Below are 15787 nucleotides of genomic sequence, written 5' to 3' on the forward strand. Positions count from 1 at the left end.
CTCCTGAGGTCTTATGTGTGGAGTCTGACCTGAATATCGACGGCCTTGTTGCAGCTGGTACTCCACAACTGCTCTCTTCTGCTCACAAATCCTTTGCAATATGTGGAGGGTAGAGTTCCAACGTGTGGGGACATCACACATCAGTCGTTGTGCCGGAAGCTGCAAACGCTGCTGCAACACAGCAAGGGCGGCGGAAGCTGTAGCCAACTTGCGAAAATGAGCTGACAGGCGGCGTACTTTCACGAGCAGATCTGGCAACTCGGGGTACGATTTAAGAAACCGCTGAACCACGAGGTTAAGCACATGAGCCAGGCATGGTACGTGTGTGATCTCACCTCGCCTCAGAGCCGCCACCAGGTTACGGCCATTGTCATACACGACCATGCCGGGATGTAGGTTCAGCGGTCTCAGCCACAGATCTGCCTGCTCTTTCACAGCTGTCCACAACTCACAAGCAGTGTGAGGTTTATCACCTAAGCTTATGAGTTTCAGCACAGCCTGTTGCCGCTTGGCGGAGGCAGTACTGCAATGCTTCCAGCTTGTAACTGATGTGGTGATATCTGAGATGGAGGCTGAACATGAGGAGGAGGAGGAGGAGGAGCATGCGCAGGAGCTGTACACTGTGGGGGCAACTCTGACTGATATAGGGCCCGCAATCCTCGGTGTGGGGAGGATGTGTTCCGTCCCAAGGTCCGACTGGGTCCCGGCTTCCACTATGTTTACCCAGTGTGCCGTCAGAGAGATGTACCGTCCCTGGCCACAAGCACTTGTCCACGTGTCCGTTGTCAGGTTGACTCTCCCAGTAACTGCGTTGTTGAGGGCACGGCAGATGCTTTGGGACACGTGCTTGTGTAGTGCGGGGATGGCACACCGGGCAAAATAGTGTCGGCTGGGGACCGAGTACCGAGGGACGGCCACCTCCATAAGATTGCGGAAGGATTCCGTCTCCACCAGCCTAAAAGGCAGCATTTCCAATGCAAGCAGTCGTGAAATGTGCGAATTCAGGACTGTGGCCTGTGGGGCGTTAGCTGCGAATTTCCGCTTTCGTTCAAAGGTCTGGGATATAGACAATTGAACGCTGCGGTGGGACGTGGACGTGGACGTTGATGCTGTTTCTTGAGAAACTGCCATAACAAGTGAAGACTGAGAGGAGGGGGCATCTTTACATGCAGTATGGACAGGGGATTGCCTTGCACACACAGCAGGGGGTTATATTGCACGCACAACAGTGGAAGAAGCAGTGGTGACACCCGCTGACACTGGTCGTGGACCCTGGGTTTCGCCCCACAAAGTCGGGTGCTTTGCTGCCATGTGCCTGATCATGCTGGTGGTGGTCAGGCTGGTAGTTTTGTCACCCCTGCTGATGCTGGCATGGCAGGTGGAACATATGGCCTTTTTGGGGTTATCAGCAGAGTCTTTAAAAAAATTCCAGACTCTGGAAGACCTACCGCTTGTACTGGCAACGTCCCTCGTGTTGGTGTTATGGGGAACGGTTGCCTGCCTTCTGTCTGCGGCCACCACACTGCTTCTTCCTGCCTGTTGGGGTACTCTGCCTCCCTCCCCCTGTGTGCTGCTGGCCTCACTCTGCATGTCCTCCTTCCACGTTGGGTCAGTTACTAGATCATCCACCACCTCCTCCTCTTCCACTTGCGCACCACGATCTTCCTCCTCACTTCCTGGCAATTGTGTCTCGTCATCGTCCACCTCTTGTGACAGATTGCCAACGTCGACTTCCTGTGGCCGTGGCTGTTCAAATATTTGGGCATCGCAACATGGGATCTACTTTTCCACCACTTCAAGCGTATCAGGCGAGGGGCCCAAATATGGAAATGGACCAGTGAACAGCTCTTCAGAGTGTCCAAGTGTGGGATCACTTGCTGTCTGACGACACTCGGCATGGTGGGAGGAAGGAGCATCAGGGTGAGGAGGAGTATGCGGTCGAGACTCACGGCTACTAAGAGCTGACCGTGTGGAAGACAGACCGGAGGTGGTGGTGCCCAGGTAACTGGAAGTATTATCTGCTATCCAATTAATAACCTGTTCACACTGATCAGTTCTCAATACTGGTGTTGTTCTGTGCTTCCCTAGTAAATCGGTCAAGAAGTGGGAGAGAGAAGATGTGGCTGTTGGTTGTGGCACATTTTCACCTTGGCCACGGCCCCGTCCTCTGCACCAACCATCACCAGAACGTCCACTTCCACGTCCCTTGCCACGCGCCTTGCCCATTGTAAATGACGTAAAATAGCTTACACTTCCACTATCAATGGAAAAAGGGTAATACAGAGTAGATTAGAACCGTGGAAGAGGAAAACCACAGTTATTGTTTACTGGGGTATACCACCCTTTTTTAAATAGAGATATTTGCGGCTGAACAGTGAGCGACACACTCAAACTGCTTTTTTTTTAGATACCAAAGGCCCAAAACTGGATAGTACAGCGATTTGACCCGTGGAACTGCGAAACCACACTGGGATGTCGGGCCTACACAAGACTATTTTCAACAGATATATTTTTGTGTCACAACAGTCAGGAAACACTACTGTTTTTCTTTACGGAAAAAACTACCAAAACCTGAATAATAGAGATTTTTTACCGTGGGATGGCAAAACCACAGTTATTGTTTACTGGGGTATACCACACTTTTTTAAATAGAGATATTTGCGGCTGAACAGTGAGCGACACACTCAAACTGCTTTTTTTTTAGATACCAAAGGTCCAAAACTGGATAGTACAGCGATTTGACCCGTGGAACTGCGAAACCACACTGGGATGTCGGGCCTACACAAGACTATTTTCAACAGATATATTTTTGTGTCACAACAGTCAGGAGACACTACTGTTTTTCTTTACGGAAAAAACTACCAAAAGCTGAATAATAGAGATTTTTTACCGTGGGATGGCAAAACCACAGTTATTGTTTACTGGGGTATACCACACTTTTTTAAATAGAGATATTTGCGGCTGAACAATGAGCGACACACTCAAACTGCTTTTTTTAGATACCAAAGGCCCAAAACTGGATAGTACAGCGATTTGACACGTGGAACTGCGAAACCACACTGGGATGTCGGGCCTACACAAGACTATTTTCAACAGATATATTTTCGTGTCACAACAGTCAGGAGCCACTACTGTTTTTCTTTACGGAAAAAACTACCAAAAGCTGAATAATAGAGATTTTTTACCGTGGGATGGGAAAACCACAGTTATTGTTTACTGGGGTATACCACACTTTTTTAAATAGAGATATTTGCGGCTGAACAGTGAGCGACACACTCAAACTGCTTTTTTTTTAGATACCAAAGGCCCAAAACTGGATAGTACAGCGATTTGACCCGTGGAACTGCAATACCACACTGGGATGTCGGGCCTACACAAGACTATTTTCAACAGATATATTTTTGTGTCACAACAGTCAGGAGACACTAATGTTTTTCTTTACGGAAAAAACTACCAAAAGCTGAATAATAGAGATTTTTTACCGTGGGATGGCAAAACCACAGTTATTGTTTACTGGGGTATACCACACTTTTTTAAATAGAGATATTTGCGGCTGAACAGTGAGCGACACACTCAAACTGCTTTTTTTTTAGATACCAAAGGCCCAAAACTGGATAGTACAGCGATTTGACCCGTGGAACTGCGAAACCACACTGGGATGTCGGGCCTACACAAGACTATTTTCAACAGATATATTTTTGTGTCACAACAGTCAGGAGACACTACTGTTTTTCTTTACGGAAAAAACTACCAAAACCTGAATAATAGAGATTTTTTACAGTGGGATGGCAAAACCACAGTTATTGTTTACTGGGGTATACCACACTTTTTTAAATAGAGATATTTGCGGCTGAACAGTGAGCGACACACTCAAACTGTTTTTTTTTTTTTAGATACAAATGGCCCAAAATGGATAATACAGAGGTTTGAACCGTGGAAGTGCAAAACAACACTTCTGTTTCTCTAGCCTACACCAGACTATTTTCAACAGTTATATTTGTGTCTGAAAAATCAGAGACACGCTTTTTTTTGGTGGGGGGGGACACACCAAAAGGTTAATAAGACGGGTATTTGTACAGTGTGAAGGAGGAAAAAAAAAGGAGGATTTAGATGAAAAAAAAAGGATTTTTCCTGGCCCCCGACACCTGGTGCTAAGTCCAGCAATTTCAGCAACAGGAGCACACAGGACTGTAATGCAGCGTTTGCTGGTATAACCACTGTGTCTCCTATACAGCCTGCCTGCCTGGTATCTGGGATGGATATTAGTCCTGAAAAGGACTGTTTGTTTGTTCTGGCAGCCTTTACAGACCCTACACTAACTATTTCGCAGTTTATATCTCTCCCTAAATCAGCAGCGCTGTCCCTACACTGTTTAATCCAGAGCGACTGTGTCCAAGATGGCGGCGCCCCGTTTTAAATACTCGAGGTGACGCTGTGCAGCCAGACAATCACTGTAATGCCCACAACCAACATGGCTGCAGCATTACAGTGACTGGCTGGCAATCCCTGCATGTTCATTGGCTCTGTAAAGAGCGCCAAACATGCAGGGCGGAGACCCGAGCTCCCGCCCGAGTAACCCGGAAATGCTCGATGCTCGCCGAACATCCCGAGTAGCGTGATGCTCGGGCGAGTACCGAGCAGTGTCGAGCATGTTCGCTCAACACTAATGAAGAGAAGATGTAGGGTGATGGAGATCTAGAAGAGATGTAGGTGTAAAAGTGGTGGAGGTGCAGAAGCAATGTTTAGAAATACTGAAGATGTAGAACCTGTGGATGCGTAGAAGTAATAGAGGTGTAGAAGTGATTAAGGTGTAAAAGTGATGGAAGTGTAGAGGTCACGGAGATTTAGAAGTGATGTAGATGTAGAGGTAATGGAGTCTAAAAGTGATGGGGGTATAAAACTAATAATGGTGTAGAGCTGATTATGATCTAGAAGTTATGGAGGTGTAAAATCATGGAGCTCTAGAAGTGATTGAGGTGTAGAAATTGTGGAGATCTAGAAGGGATGGAGATTTAGAAGTGGTGAAGATGCAAAGCATTGGAGATCAATAATTACTAAAGATCTAGGAGCACTGGAAATCTAGAAGTGATGGAGGTGTTGAAGCTATGGAGATCTAGAAGTGATGGAGACCTAGAAGTGGTAGAGGTGCAGAAGCATTAAAGATCTATAAGTACTGAAGATCTAGATGTGATGGAGGTGTTGAAATTATGGAGATCTAGAAGAGTTATAGGTGTAGAAGTGAAGACGTAGAATTGAAAAAGATGTAGAGGTGAAGAAGATCTAGAAGTGATGTAGGTGTAGTGACAATGGAGATCTTGATATATGTGTAAAAGTGATAAGTGCAGAGGTGATGGCGATTTAGAATTGATGGAGATGTAAAAGTGGTATACATGTACAAGCTTTGGAGGCCTAGAAATAGAGAAGACCTAAAAGTGATGAACACTATGCAGACAGAAGAGGTGGAGTAGAGTATCAGTATAAAAAACATTGTTAGGCTCTGTTCACACTGTTGTTGTATTGCCTCAGGGTTCCAGATGTTTTTGAATACTGTAGTCTGCAGCATTATTAAAAAATGTCAGGAATGGATTTGGTATAAATGTCATGGCCGTTATACACAGAAGATATAATGCTAGAATGGACAGACACTAATCTATCTGCAAAAGTGATATTATATGTAAATATACCTTCTGCCACAACCACTTTAACATACTTTTACTGCTTTAAAAAAACAGCAGAACCACAGAATAAGCTAAATTAAATGTTGCAGCAGATGTGGCAAACCGGCTTGCTCGGCTGTACACGCAGGTAGACACGGAACACTGTCTCTTTAAGTTTCTCGTTAGTTTATTAAAAACATCATAAAACAACCTAGAGTTCATAAGTAAACACAGTCCATTCGGCATAACGGCAAAGCAAAATAAAAAGATACAGCACAGTCCGTATATCGGCCGGGGTGCGGCCACTCAGGGTTAACCACACACGGTTCAGCACAACACATGCAAGCTCCTCTCTGGAGCAAGTCTCTCCAGATACTGAACAGCTAATGCCTCAGCAGGCCGTGTATTTAAACCCCAGACCACACCCTGAGGTGGAGATATGGAGAAGAACCTCCCACCCGCTCTATGGTTGTTCTCATAAAAACACGCCCTTTAATAAATGGTGGATTAACCCCTCTCAGCAAATAACATGCTGGAGGAAACTTAACGGTTTTAATTCACTGAAGCTAATAACCTCAGGGAAACATATCTCCCCACCAGCACTTTACAAGTGACTTTGTCACGCAGAATATACTCTTACCTCTCATCAGGTGAAGTGCATGATATCCAAAATACAACAGGTTTTGGATAAGCTTCAGAAAAGCAGCTCACATAGCTTGACGTAAGTGTAAAATAAGGTTTTCTTGGTTTGCCTGAAAAAGAACATAAATCACATTTGACTTCATAGCCTTGGTTGACCTCTGCATCGGAGGCTTTATCACAATTTCAGATTCTATCATAATTCACAGGAAGAATAATGCAGCAGGCAGCGCTCCTCTATGCAGGAAAATGACGTGAACTACAACAAAGCTCTATGTTTCCCATTACAAGTCAATAGAGTCCATTGGGCATCATTGGTGTAAAGTGACAAGTCTGGCACTCCATTATTTTGGTTATCTGCTCCGATAATGGAACAGAAAAAAAGGAAATGACAAGTCAAATGTTAATTCAGCCTCAATTGAGACAAAGCTACCATAGCAAACACAACCAATATTAAAAGTGGAGCTATGTGCAGTACAGTGGTGCTCCGTGATATGTTATCGGGGAATGAAGGCTCTTTTACACCTGACTATTTTAGCCCGTTTGCAAGTGCAGATCGATAACATACAGGTCGATCAGTGATAGTGTAATGACCCGTTTACATGGGCTGACACAAAATACAGTAATTGGCAGTAATATAAAAACCCGGGCACTTAGTGATCTCCGGCCTCAGTAATGAGACTGCACACACAATGCGAATCTTCATGAGGAAGCACATTTTCTGAGAATAGACTTTTTATTTTGGAGAAGAAACTTTCTGAGAATAAAGTTTTGGCACAGGCTAGTCACCTGACAATATGTACTTTGGCGCTTACAATCTAGTCATTCCGTAGTAGTTTACTTACTTCTTATTTTCACTTCAAAATATATGGAGTAGTTGGAGTTTTCACTTTGTATCAAAAGTTCATATATTCCCGTTTGTTTTCCAGTGACTCTTACCAGTTCCAAACAAATATGGCTACTGAAATAAAGGAAAATGATTGGTCAATGCTACATTACCTGTAGTGATGAATATCCATCGTGATGAACTTCTGCTTAACAAACAATGAAGACCCCCAGAAAATAACCCCCCTCCACTCATCACATGGCGTTAATGTTGCCCATTCATATATTAGTACAGAACAAATTGCATCACGTTACCTGGGTTGCTGCAATCATTAAAAACTAATAATTGTCTAATACCCACAGCACTTCTGCCTTCAAGTTGTCATAAATATAGTCAATTGTCCCCACAAATTCTCTGTAAGCAAGTATGTGTCTATATTCAAACTGTCCAAAATAACCTTAATTTGGTGCAGGCCAAATTGTTAGCACAAATTTTGCTGCATAAATCTTATTACTCCATATAGCAAAAAATATGGACTGTTCATTGTGTATCTAATTTTGCAATGTTAGAATATTGCAAATAAAAAAAAACTTTCCACTTTTACAAGTCTCATTATGCAGTGTGAATAACATGGCACTCTAACCTCTCTGTCCATACATTATACAAACATAGTTAGCATATGCTTTTAATGGTTACTCACATCTGATACACATATCGCTGAGACGTTTCACCATTTTGCTGTTAGCAGAGATCCGGCCCCTAGGGGACCCCACTGATCCAGAGAATGAAGGGGCCACAGCACTGATTTAGCATTATGCCATTCCCCCCCTGCACAGCCAATTGTTGGAAGTGGTGCACAGAAGTGAAGGAGCCATGATGCTAAACCCTTTCTGAAGCCCTTAGTGCTAAGGATTGGTGGGGAAGCCAGAGGCTAGACCTCCACCGGTAACAAAGCGATGCCATATTCTAGTAACTAGATGGATTCATCAGCATTAACCCTTTCCGATCCACGTTTGATCTCGTCCGACATTATGATTTTCCTGTTCCGTTCCAATGATGGAAGACTTTCAATGCCTTTTTTTGTTGCATTTGTTCTGATTAGGACTGACTTTAGCCAGCAGATAGTGCAGGTTGAACTCTTTCTTTTTCCCGACGGGCCATGTGTTTTGAAAAATTAGCAATATTGGTAAGGGTTAAAAGTTGTGTGAATCATTTGGAGTCCTTATAAGTTGTGCTTTCCCTGGCCACACTGTAACGTGCACTGCAGCACATGTGATCGCTTAAACTGACCATTCATTAGGGTAAACTGTCTGACGATCCCATTGAAACAGGGTCGGATAGAGCCACCACAGTACCGGCGGATCCAACAGTGATAGCAGAAGGCAAACTTATTGGAAGCTGATTTATCGAGAAGGTTTACAAAATAAAAAGTTGGAGGGCATATGTGACCAAAGTGGCTCCTAGAGGTTACTGTTGTCAGTAGAGTTTATTGGCAGTTACATTTCTTATGTGTTTTAGTGTTCACTAAGGATGTATGACCTGACCACCATGTACCTTACCTGCACTCAGAACCATTCACAACATAAGAGATATTGTCCTTCTTCAGAAACCAGACATTAGTCACCATCTCGCTTATGTTCTGAAGAACTTTCAACTTTGCCGATTCAAAAATATTCACTTCCACGCTCATCGCTGCATTGTAAGTGTTATGTGATGTCCGCAAACAGTTCAGGTTTGTAGCGTTATTATGGGAGGTGGAATTCTGTAAAGTAAAAGTGTTAGCTTTTCTTATAAAACTGAATTTGTATATTTTTTTTTCCAAAAATAGGATTACAGAATGACATCATAAAACTCAAAATGTTAGCAAACACTATTGCATAGTTTGACTTAATTTACAGTAACGAAGAGTAAACTCAACACTGAAGAATTCACCTCTTACAATTAAACATGGACAATAACGGGATAGGACAAGACAGTGACACAGAAGGAAGAAAGGGGGGAGAAGAGATGAAGAGCAATTCTAGTTTGACACCTACTACATAACCTACTTTTCATAACCATGTTCATTAACAGTCTCTTTGTACCCAGGGGGTCCAGACTGTCTCAAAGCAGTGGGTTGTGTCCTTTAATAGGGCTGTGAGATATTCCATGCCTCGCACATCCTGTATACGCATGGGTAACTCGGTATTTCATGGAGGTAGAGTCAATCTCCACTTACATACTATCAAACATCTAGCAGTACTGGTCATGTAAGGTAAAAGTTGTCGGGTTTTACGACTGATTTGAGATGGTGGGATATAGAGTAAATAAAATTTAGGATGAAGGGGTACCTGAAGAACAATGACCTTAATAAGATCTTTAATAGATTTCCAAAATTTTACCAAAATTATTGTCAATAATGACGGGCGGGGGGTATAAATTATGAACAATATAGTACCAGCTGAGTAAAACTATAAAGGAATAATGCAGATTATTCTGAATTCTTAAGCTTGGACTGTTGGAGAATGCAGCCTACAGAACAGTGACAATTGTCACCTGGTGATTCAGTGAAGAAAACAGTGACGGAGAACATCTAGTAAATCTGTTACTCTTCATGGTCTGGAAATCGAATGAAAAAGTGGTTGGTACTGGAAAAAATTCCATGACAACTTTTATACACTTGGTATTACTTTACTACAAATATTGGCATAATTACATTCATTCATTCATTCAGTGCCAGGGATGTTGCACAGCTGATCTCAAAAAGTTTTAGAATAAAACAGCATTCAGACGTCCGATTTTCTCGTACAAGTGCTATCCGTAGTTTTCACTTTTAGCAGTCATACCTGTGACAGTCTATGGGTACATTCACATGTCCGTGATTTTTCACAGACCGAACGGCCCCCGGAAAGTCGCAGAGACATGTCCCATATTGATCCAAGGGTCATATAAGCAATGCAAGTCTATGAGTGCGTGAATAAATCGGACCACACTCTGATGGAATAGGAGAAGGTGAAGAAATTGGACCACACTCTGCTAAAACTCTGATCAGAGTCTGGTCAAAATAATTGTCCGCTTTTCTTTTTTTCTTGAGTCTGGTTTCACATGTACTCTGATCAGAGTCTGGTCAAAATAATTGTCCGCTTTTCTTTTTTTCCTGAGTCTGGTTTCACACGTACTCTGATCAGAGTCTGGTCAAAATAATTGTCCGCTTTTCTTTTTTTCCTGAGTCTGGTTTCACATGTACTCTGATCAGAGTCTGGTCAAAATAATCGTCCTTTTTTCTTTTTTTCCTGAGGCTGGTTTCACACGTCCCACATGGATGCCTATGAAGCTGTTGACTGTTGTGGCCACTCCGGACATTGCGGTCTGTACACTGTAAGGTTCTTTAAGACCTGACATGTTTATTTTAATAAATACTTACATTCTTCATGTAATATCATTTTGAAGCATCTTTCCTTATATATCTGCATTGTGCCGTTTCTCTGGTATTCTCCCTACAAAGTTCTGAACTTATTGACTACTGGTTGTTTCCAATTAAGGGTGTGTCCCCGCACAGTTTGAACTGTCCATTTTTTTATTATTCATCTGTTGTACTATGTCATCCCTTATCCACTATTTTGGATATACTGCACTTGCACTTTCTTTTATACTGTATTACAAATCACCATTTTGGATATACTGCACTTGCACTTTCTTTTATACTGTTTTACAAATCACAATATTATTGTATAGTTATGTTGAGTGATATATATTTTTTTCACTCCTTGCTTAATTTGGTTTCACTTTATGAATTCCACTTGTTTTATCACTAATTTATTGTATTACCAGTTTGTTCTTTTATTTTTATTATTCAGTGTTTTATTTTTATCTATATATTACTATTGGCTTTTTCTGTCAATCATATTATTTATTAGTAAGAATTTAATCGATCATTTTGTGATTATTCTGTTATAATAATTTCTATTTTATCCTGTTTTGCATGCCTTATGCTACACATGTTCTGAGCTTGTCCTCTTTTTATCCAGCACAGTTGGGCTTCTGTCATATGCTGTCTGATGGTGCGATTTGTTTTGTCTGTCGCCTGGTGTTTGATTACTCTGCTCATTACGCTTGGTGTGGGATTTTGCACCAGCCCGATGGAGCCAGCCATCATATCAGTATGTGCGCGGATTTGCTGTGCACAGGTAAGCCTCCTATAAATACCTCCCTTATTTTAATTTGCCACACTCCTGATGAAGCCAAGTGTTGGTGAAACACACATTGAGGTGCTTGCATACTCTTCTTCCCTAGCAGTAGAGGAATTATAGTCCTTATTGCCTTGTTATTTTTTCCATCTATCTTGATCTGTGACTGTGACATTTTGGGCGGTGACTTCTTACAAAACCCCTCCTGTTTTAATTTGCCACACTCCTGATGAAGGTGGGGAGCCGGTTGTCAATCAGCCTGACATCAGCAGTCACCCCCCATCAACAGAGCAGAGTAGTAAAAAAGAAGCTGCTCTGTTAACGTGACGTCAGAAGAAGCCGCAGAATCGTCGACAGGGACGGCTTGTGGCCACTCAGCTGGTAGAGATTGGCACCGGGCACAACAGGCAGGTAAGTTCTTAGCCCCATAGCAAAAAATAAGCAATGTCCCAGATAACCTCTTTAACGGTATGGTTCCTTATGGAAACTCTGGTCACTTGTTTGTAAACCATGCTTTCATGCTATCTCCTGTGTACAAGTTCCTCAATGACTTCTGCACTGACTTACAGCTCTTTGTGGTTGTCACAGTTCTGCTTTCCAAATTCTGTTTTCAGGTATGTCAGGCACAGGAAGTATTCTGCACACGTAAACCGCAGAAACATGAGATGCATCTGCTCCTCCTGTCTACTTGTAGCTGGTAGGAATGCATCAGGTCTCAATGGCTGATATGTGTGGGAGCATCTATTGATCACTGTAGATTTATATAGCATTAGCAATCTATCCCTTTATGGCTGGGATCATAAATAATTGTAGGGTTATTATAGATTACATTGTTTATCACTTTTGGTCAATGCGCTTTGATATTTCTCCCATATACATACTTATTTAGATACTGGATAATTGATACTCTGCAACATTCAGAAGCCAGTATAGATTTTCTAGATTACCAGTCTCTTTTGCAGGTCACGTAAAGGATTGTCTTAACTTCCTAAATGGGTAAAATTGCAAAGTGCATGTAAAAACAAGCACCTCTGCAGTCTATCAGCAGTGGTCAGTCTCCTAGGCAAGGAGGGCAGCACTTACCAGCTCTTTTCTATAGAGCTTGTAAGCGCTACTCTGAAGCTGGCTGGATGAGCTCCTCTGATACTGCAGAGGCAATACTGCCTGGAGAGTGCACAGTTCGGGCCAGCGGTGCAGCTAAACTACTGGTCTGAATTGCCAATTTTCAGGAACGCACCACCCCCCGAAAAGCAGGGAGGCAGGACAGTGGAGTGTTACTGAAGACTGAAATTTAGACAACCCCTTTAAAAATTAAACATTTTTAAAGGCGTTATCCAAACTTCTTCTGCTTATCGGTGGGTGGAACCGGATTTATAAATGGCATTTGTGAGTATTTTTATGGAATATCTGATTTTACAAATCATTAGATCTTATGCTAGAGTATCAGTAGGTAGAGAAGAGTCTCCATGTATATATTTATGTTGCAATTGGGCATTGGGTATGTTGGTTATTTATTGAGATTATCAAACTATTAGGACACTTAGGGCATGTTCACACTGCCATTTTTCGGGTGGGAAGAATAAAAACTACATGGTTTTCAAGGGCAAACCGCTTCAGGAAATGCCAGCGTTTTTCCTGCATATTTTTCATAAAGATTCTGTTTGCAACCATTTCCTGAAGTGGTTTGTTACCATTTTTGTTGACTTTTTTAAAGAGTTTATTTATTTCTAAGCTTTTTTTTTCTGCTCGCAAAATGCTCATACCCCCCCCTCCCCCGGGAAGAAGCTTAACAGCGAAACGGTGTAGGGGTTTTGAGAGGTAAAAGCTGTTAATATGGTCAGTTTGTAGCAATTTTCAATAGGTATATTAACTATCCCATGTCACTTGGCATATTTTTAAGCAGTTGTTTTCGGTCTATTTAATGGAATGGGGCAATGCAGGCATTTTCTTTCTAAATATAAGCACTTAGCACTTTATGATCATTGATTCAAATGTCTGATTCCCCATCCTCTAATTTATTTCATTATTACATTGATTGACTGAGTATTGCACAATTTGCACTTTGCATTTGCACTTAGTCAAATCGGTTTACATATGTCTATAGTACTGGTTTAAATATACATCATGTGAACAAGGTGGTTTCGCTTTTTGCTATATATGAATGTGATATGACCAAGCTATATATTGCATCTCTCTTTCCTGGATGTCCCCTGTCATTTCTCTATTTTTTGTTTCTTGTTTTTCAATATGAATAATGAATAAAAATATACATTTTTAATTTAATCTAGAGTCTCTGTTATCCTATGGGTTTGAAATGAATAACCACATGGGATTAAGTGTATAAAAACAAGTACCTCTGCAGTCTATCAGCAGTTGTCAGTCTCCTAGGTAAGGAGGGTAGCACTTACCAGCTCTTTTCTATAGAGCTTGTAGGTGCTGCTCTGAAGATTGCTGGATGAGCTCCAAAAGAAGTCCAGGCGTCTTTCTGTTTTTTTGGCCTTACCATTCACTCCTAAAGTATGAAGCGTCTTCCAAGTGAAAACCACCTAAAGAATGGTCCGTTCACTTTTTTTTAACTGCTTGATGTTTTTGGAAACCTGAAGTGGTTAAAAGATGCTCAAAAGCCTGAACATGTAAACAGCAAGTCATTTTATCATAGAAATGTATAGGAAGGCTCTTAGGGGTAGTTTCCGACCCCTTTTACAAGCCGTGTTTGAAGCAGAACCGCTCCAAATATGCCTGAAAAAACACTGTGTGAACATACCCTTTGGGGTATACAAATGATATGTGTACTAGGATTCTACCAACATGTCTGGTTAAAGCGGATCTATCACTGGATCCCACAATACAAACTGCAGGCATTATTAAATAGATCTCAGACCTGATGATTCTAATGTACTTACTTTGAAAATCCTTATCAGATTGGCTGTAAAATCCTGATTGTAAAATGAGTGTTTAATGAGTCTAAATAAAGAGTGAGAGAGAACATGAGCCCAAGAGTATTTAACTTCTGCTCATCCAGCCTGACAGAGGAGGGACACTGTGGAGCTATCAATCAGGCTCGATAGGGGGAGACTTAGTTTGAACTTTTAACTCTGATTATTGTGACGCTGAGTCACTTCTCATGGACAAACTGTGAGTCGGGATAGTCGAGGAGTCCGAGGTCAATAGCCAGGAAGGTACATCATAAACAGAAGGAAAAGACAAAGGCATAGTCCGAGGTCAAAATACCAGGAGGATAGCGGATCAGAGCAAAGGGGTTAAATAGATGGATGGTCAGAACGAGGTCCAATGTCAGGCAACGATACATGAATGAGCAAAATACAAGGCACAGAGTAACAAACCACACTTAGCTGAAGCTACGGCTGACAGCTATCTGGGACTGCCAGCTCCATTAAATAGCTGAGCAATTATGGGAACAGGGAGCATCTGATGACAGCTCAGCAACTCCAGGTCTCAGATTTTATGGTCCAGCTGCCAATCAAAATAGAGACAGCTCAGCACGCTCTTGCACAAGACTGGACTACTGAGCTGTCAATCACTGCACAGACAGCTCAGCGTTGAGGGGTGGAATCGTTACAATTATACAGTAAGTCAGCGATGGATTTTCAAAGTAAGTACACCGGCCTCATCAGGTCTAAAAGATCTTTTCAATCATGTGTGAAGTTGGTTTTGTAAAATTAGCTCACATATCCACTTTAGGTAAATACTTGTATTCTTTGTGAAATAATATTAGTGGAGCATCTTTTCTTTGAGCTTTGTGCTGTGTCAATCCCGTTTTATTCCTCCTAAAAATTTATGAATAAGTTGACAATTGGGTGATATTTTCCAATCAGGTGCTGACAGTGTAAGACTGTGCAGAGACAGACCCCATTCACATGGAGTAACACCCAGTTGTCCGTTTAGTCATAATTGTTCAGGTGGAACAACAGAGGAATGCACAATGCAGTGTTGTGAGAAAAGATGATTCAGAATTGTTACTTCATGGGAAACACAAATATTTAGTAAAACCGGTGCCTTTTAAATTAAATACTGTGATGAAAGCGTACATAGTTTAAAGACATTTTTTTATTTGCCTAAGATGATTCTGTAGGTTTGCGAAAGCTTTATTCTCATATCTCCAGGTATGTAATGCTAATAGGCATAGTTTCTCCATGACCTTTCAAGGAAAGCATGATCGAAACTAAAAAGTCAAATAAGGGGCTCACAACAGAAAATGAATACCAACCTTTAATCCAGATCCAGTTTCCTCTATGTCTGCAACGTTTCTTATTAAATAGCATTCAAATGGCGACACACTTTGTTTGGTGACCGTAAATAAGATTAAGAGGACAGCAACTGTAGAAAGTAAATCAGTGAAAGATCAAATGAATTTCATTGAACAATACTAAAGTCGCCATACCTCTCTCTGATTTTTAATATAGAGCACCAAATTTCTTGCATGGACGAAGGGAACCTGTTAAAGAGAATCTGTCAGTAGGATTAACCTTCATAAGCCG

General features: G+C 41.8%; 1 protein-coding gene across 3 annotated transcripts in view; it reads right to left on the minus strand.

Moving 5' to 3' along the window:
• The window catches only part of FLT3 (fms related receptor tyrosine kinase 3), a 126213-nt gene that overhangs the window by 81227 nt on the left and 29199 nt on the right, over positions 1–15787 (minus strand). For 2 of the 3 annotated variants that reach the window (XM_073662474.1, XM_073662476.1), the window contains exons 2-5: positions 15517–15626; positions 8682–8884; positions 7142–7257; positions 6298–6409 (exon numbers count right to left, since the gene is read on the minus strand). In XM_073662474.1, coding sequence (XP_073518575.1) covers positions 6298–6409; positions 7142–7257; positions 8682–8884; positions 15517–15626 — 541 coding nt within the window. The remainder of the gene's footprint in view (positions 1–6297; positions 6410–7141; positions 7258–8681; positions 8885–15516; positions 15627–15787) is intronic. The other variant, XM_073662475.1, reaches the window with a different exon arrangement.

Source organism: Phyllobates terribilis, unplaced genomic scaffold (genome assembly GCF_046119375.1).
Source record: "Phyllobates terribilis strain yellow unplaced genomic scaffold, ASM4611937v1 Scaffold_2__4_contigs__length_985480577, whole genome shotgun sequence".
Classification (NCBI taxonomy): Eukaryota; Metazoa; Chordata; class Amphibia; order Anura; family Dendrobatidae; genus Phyllobates; species Phyllobates terribilis.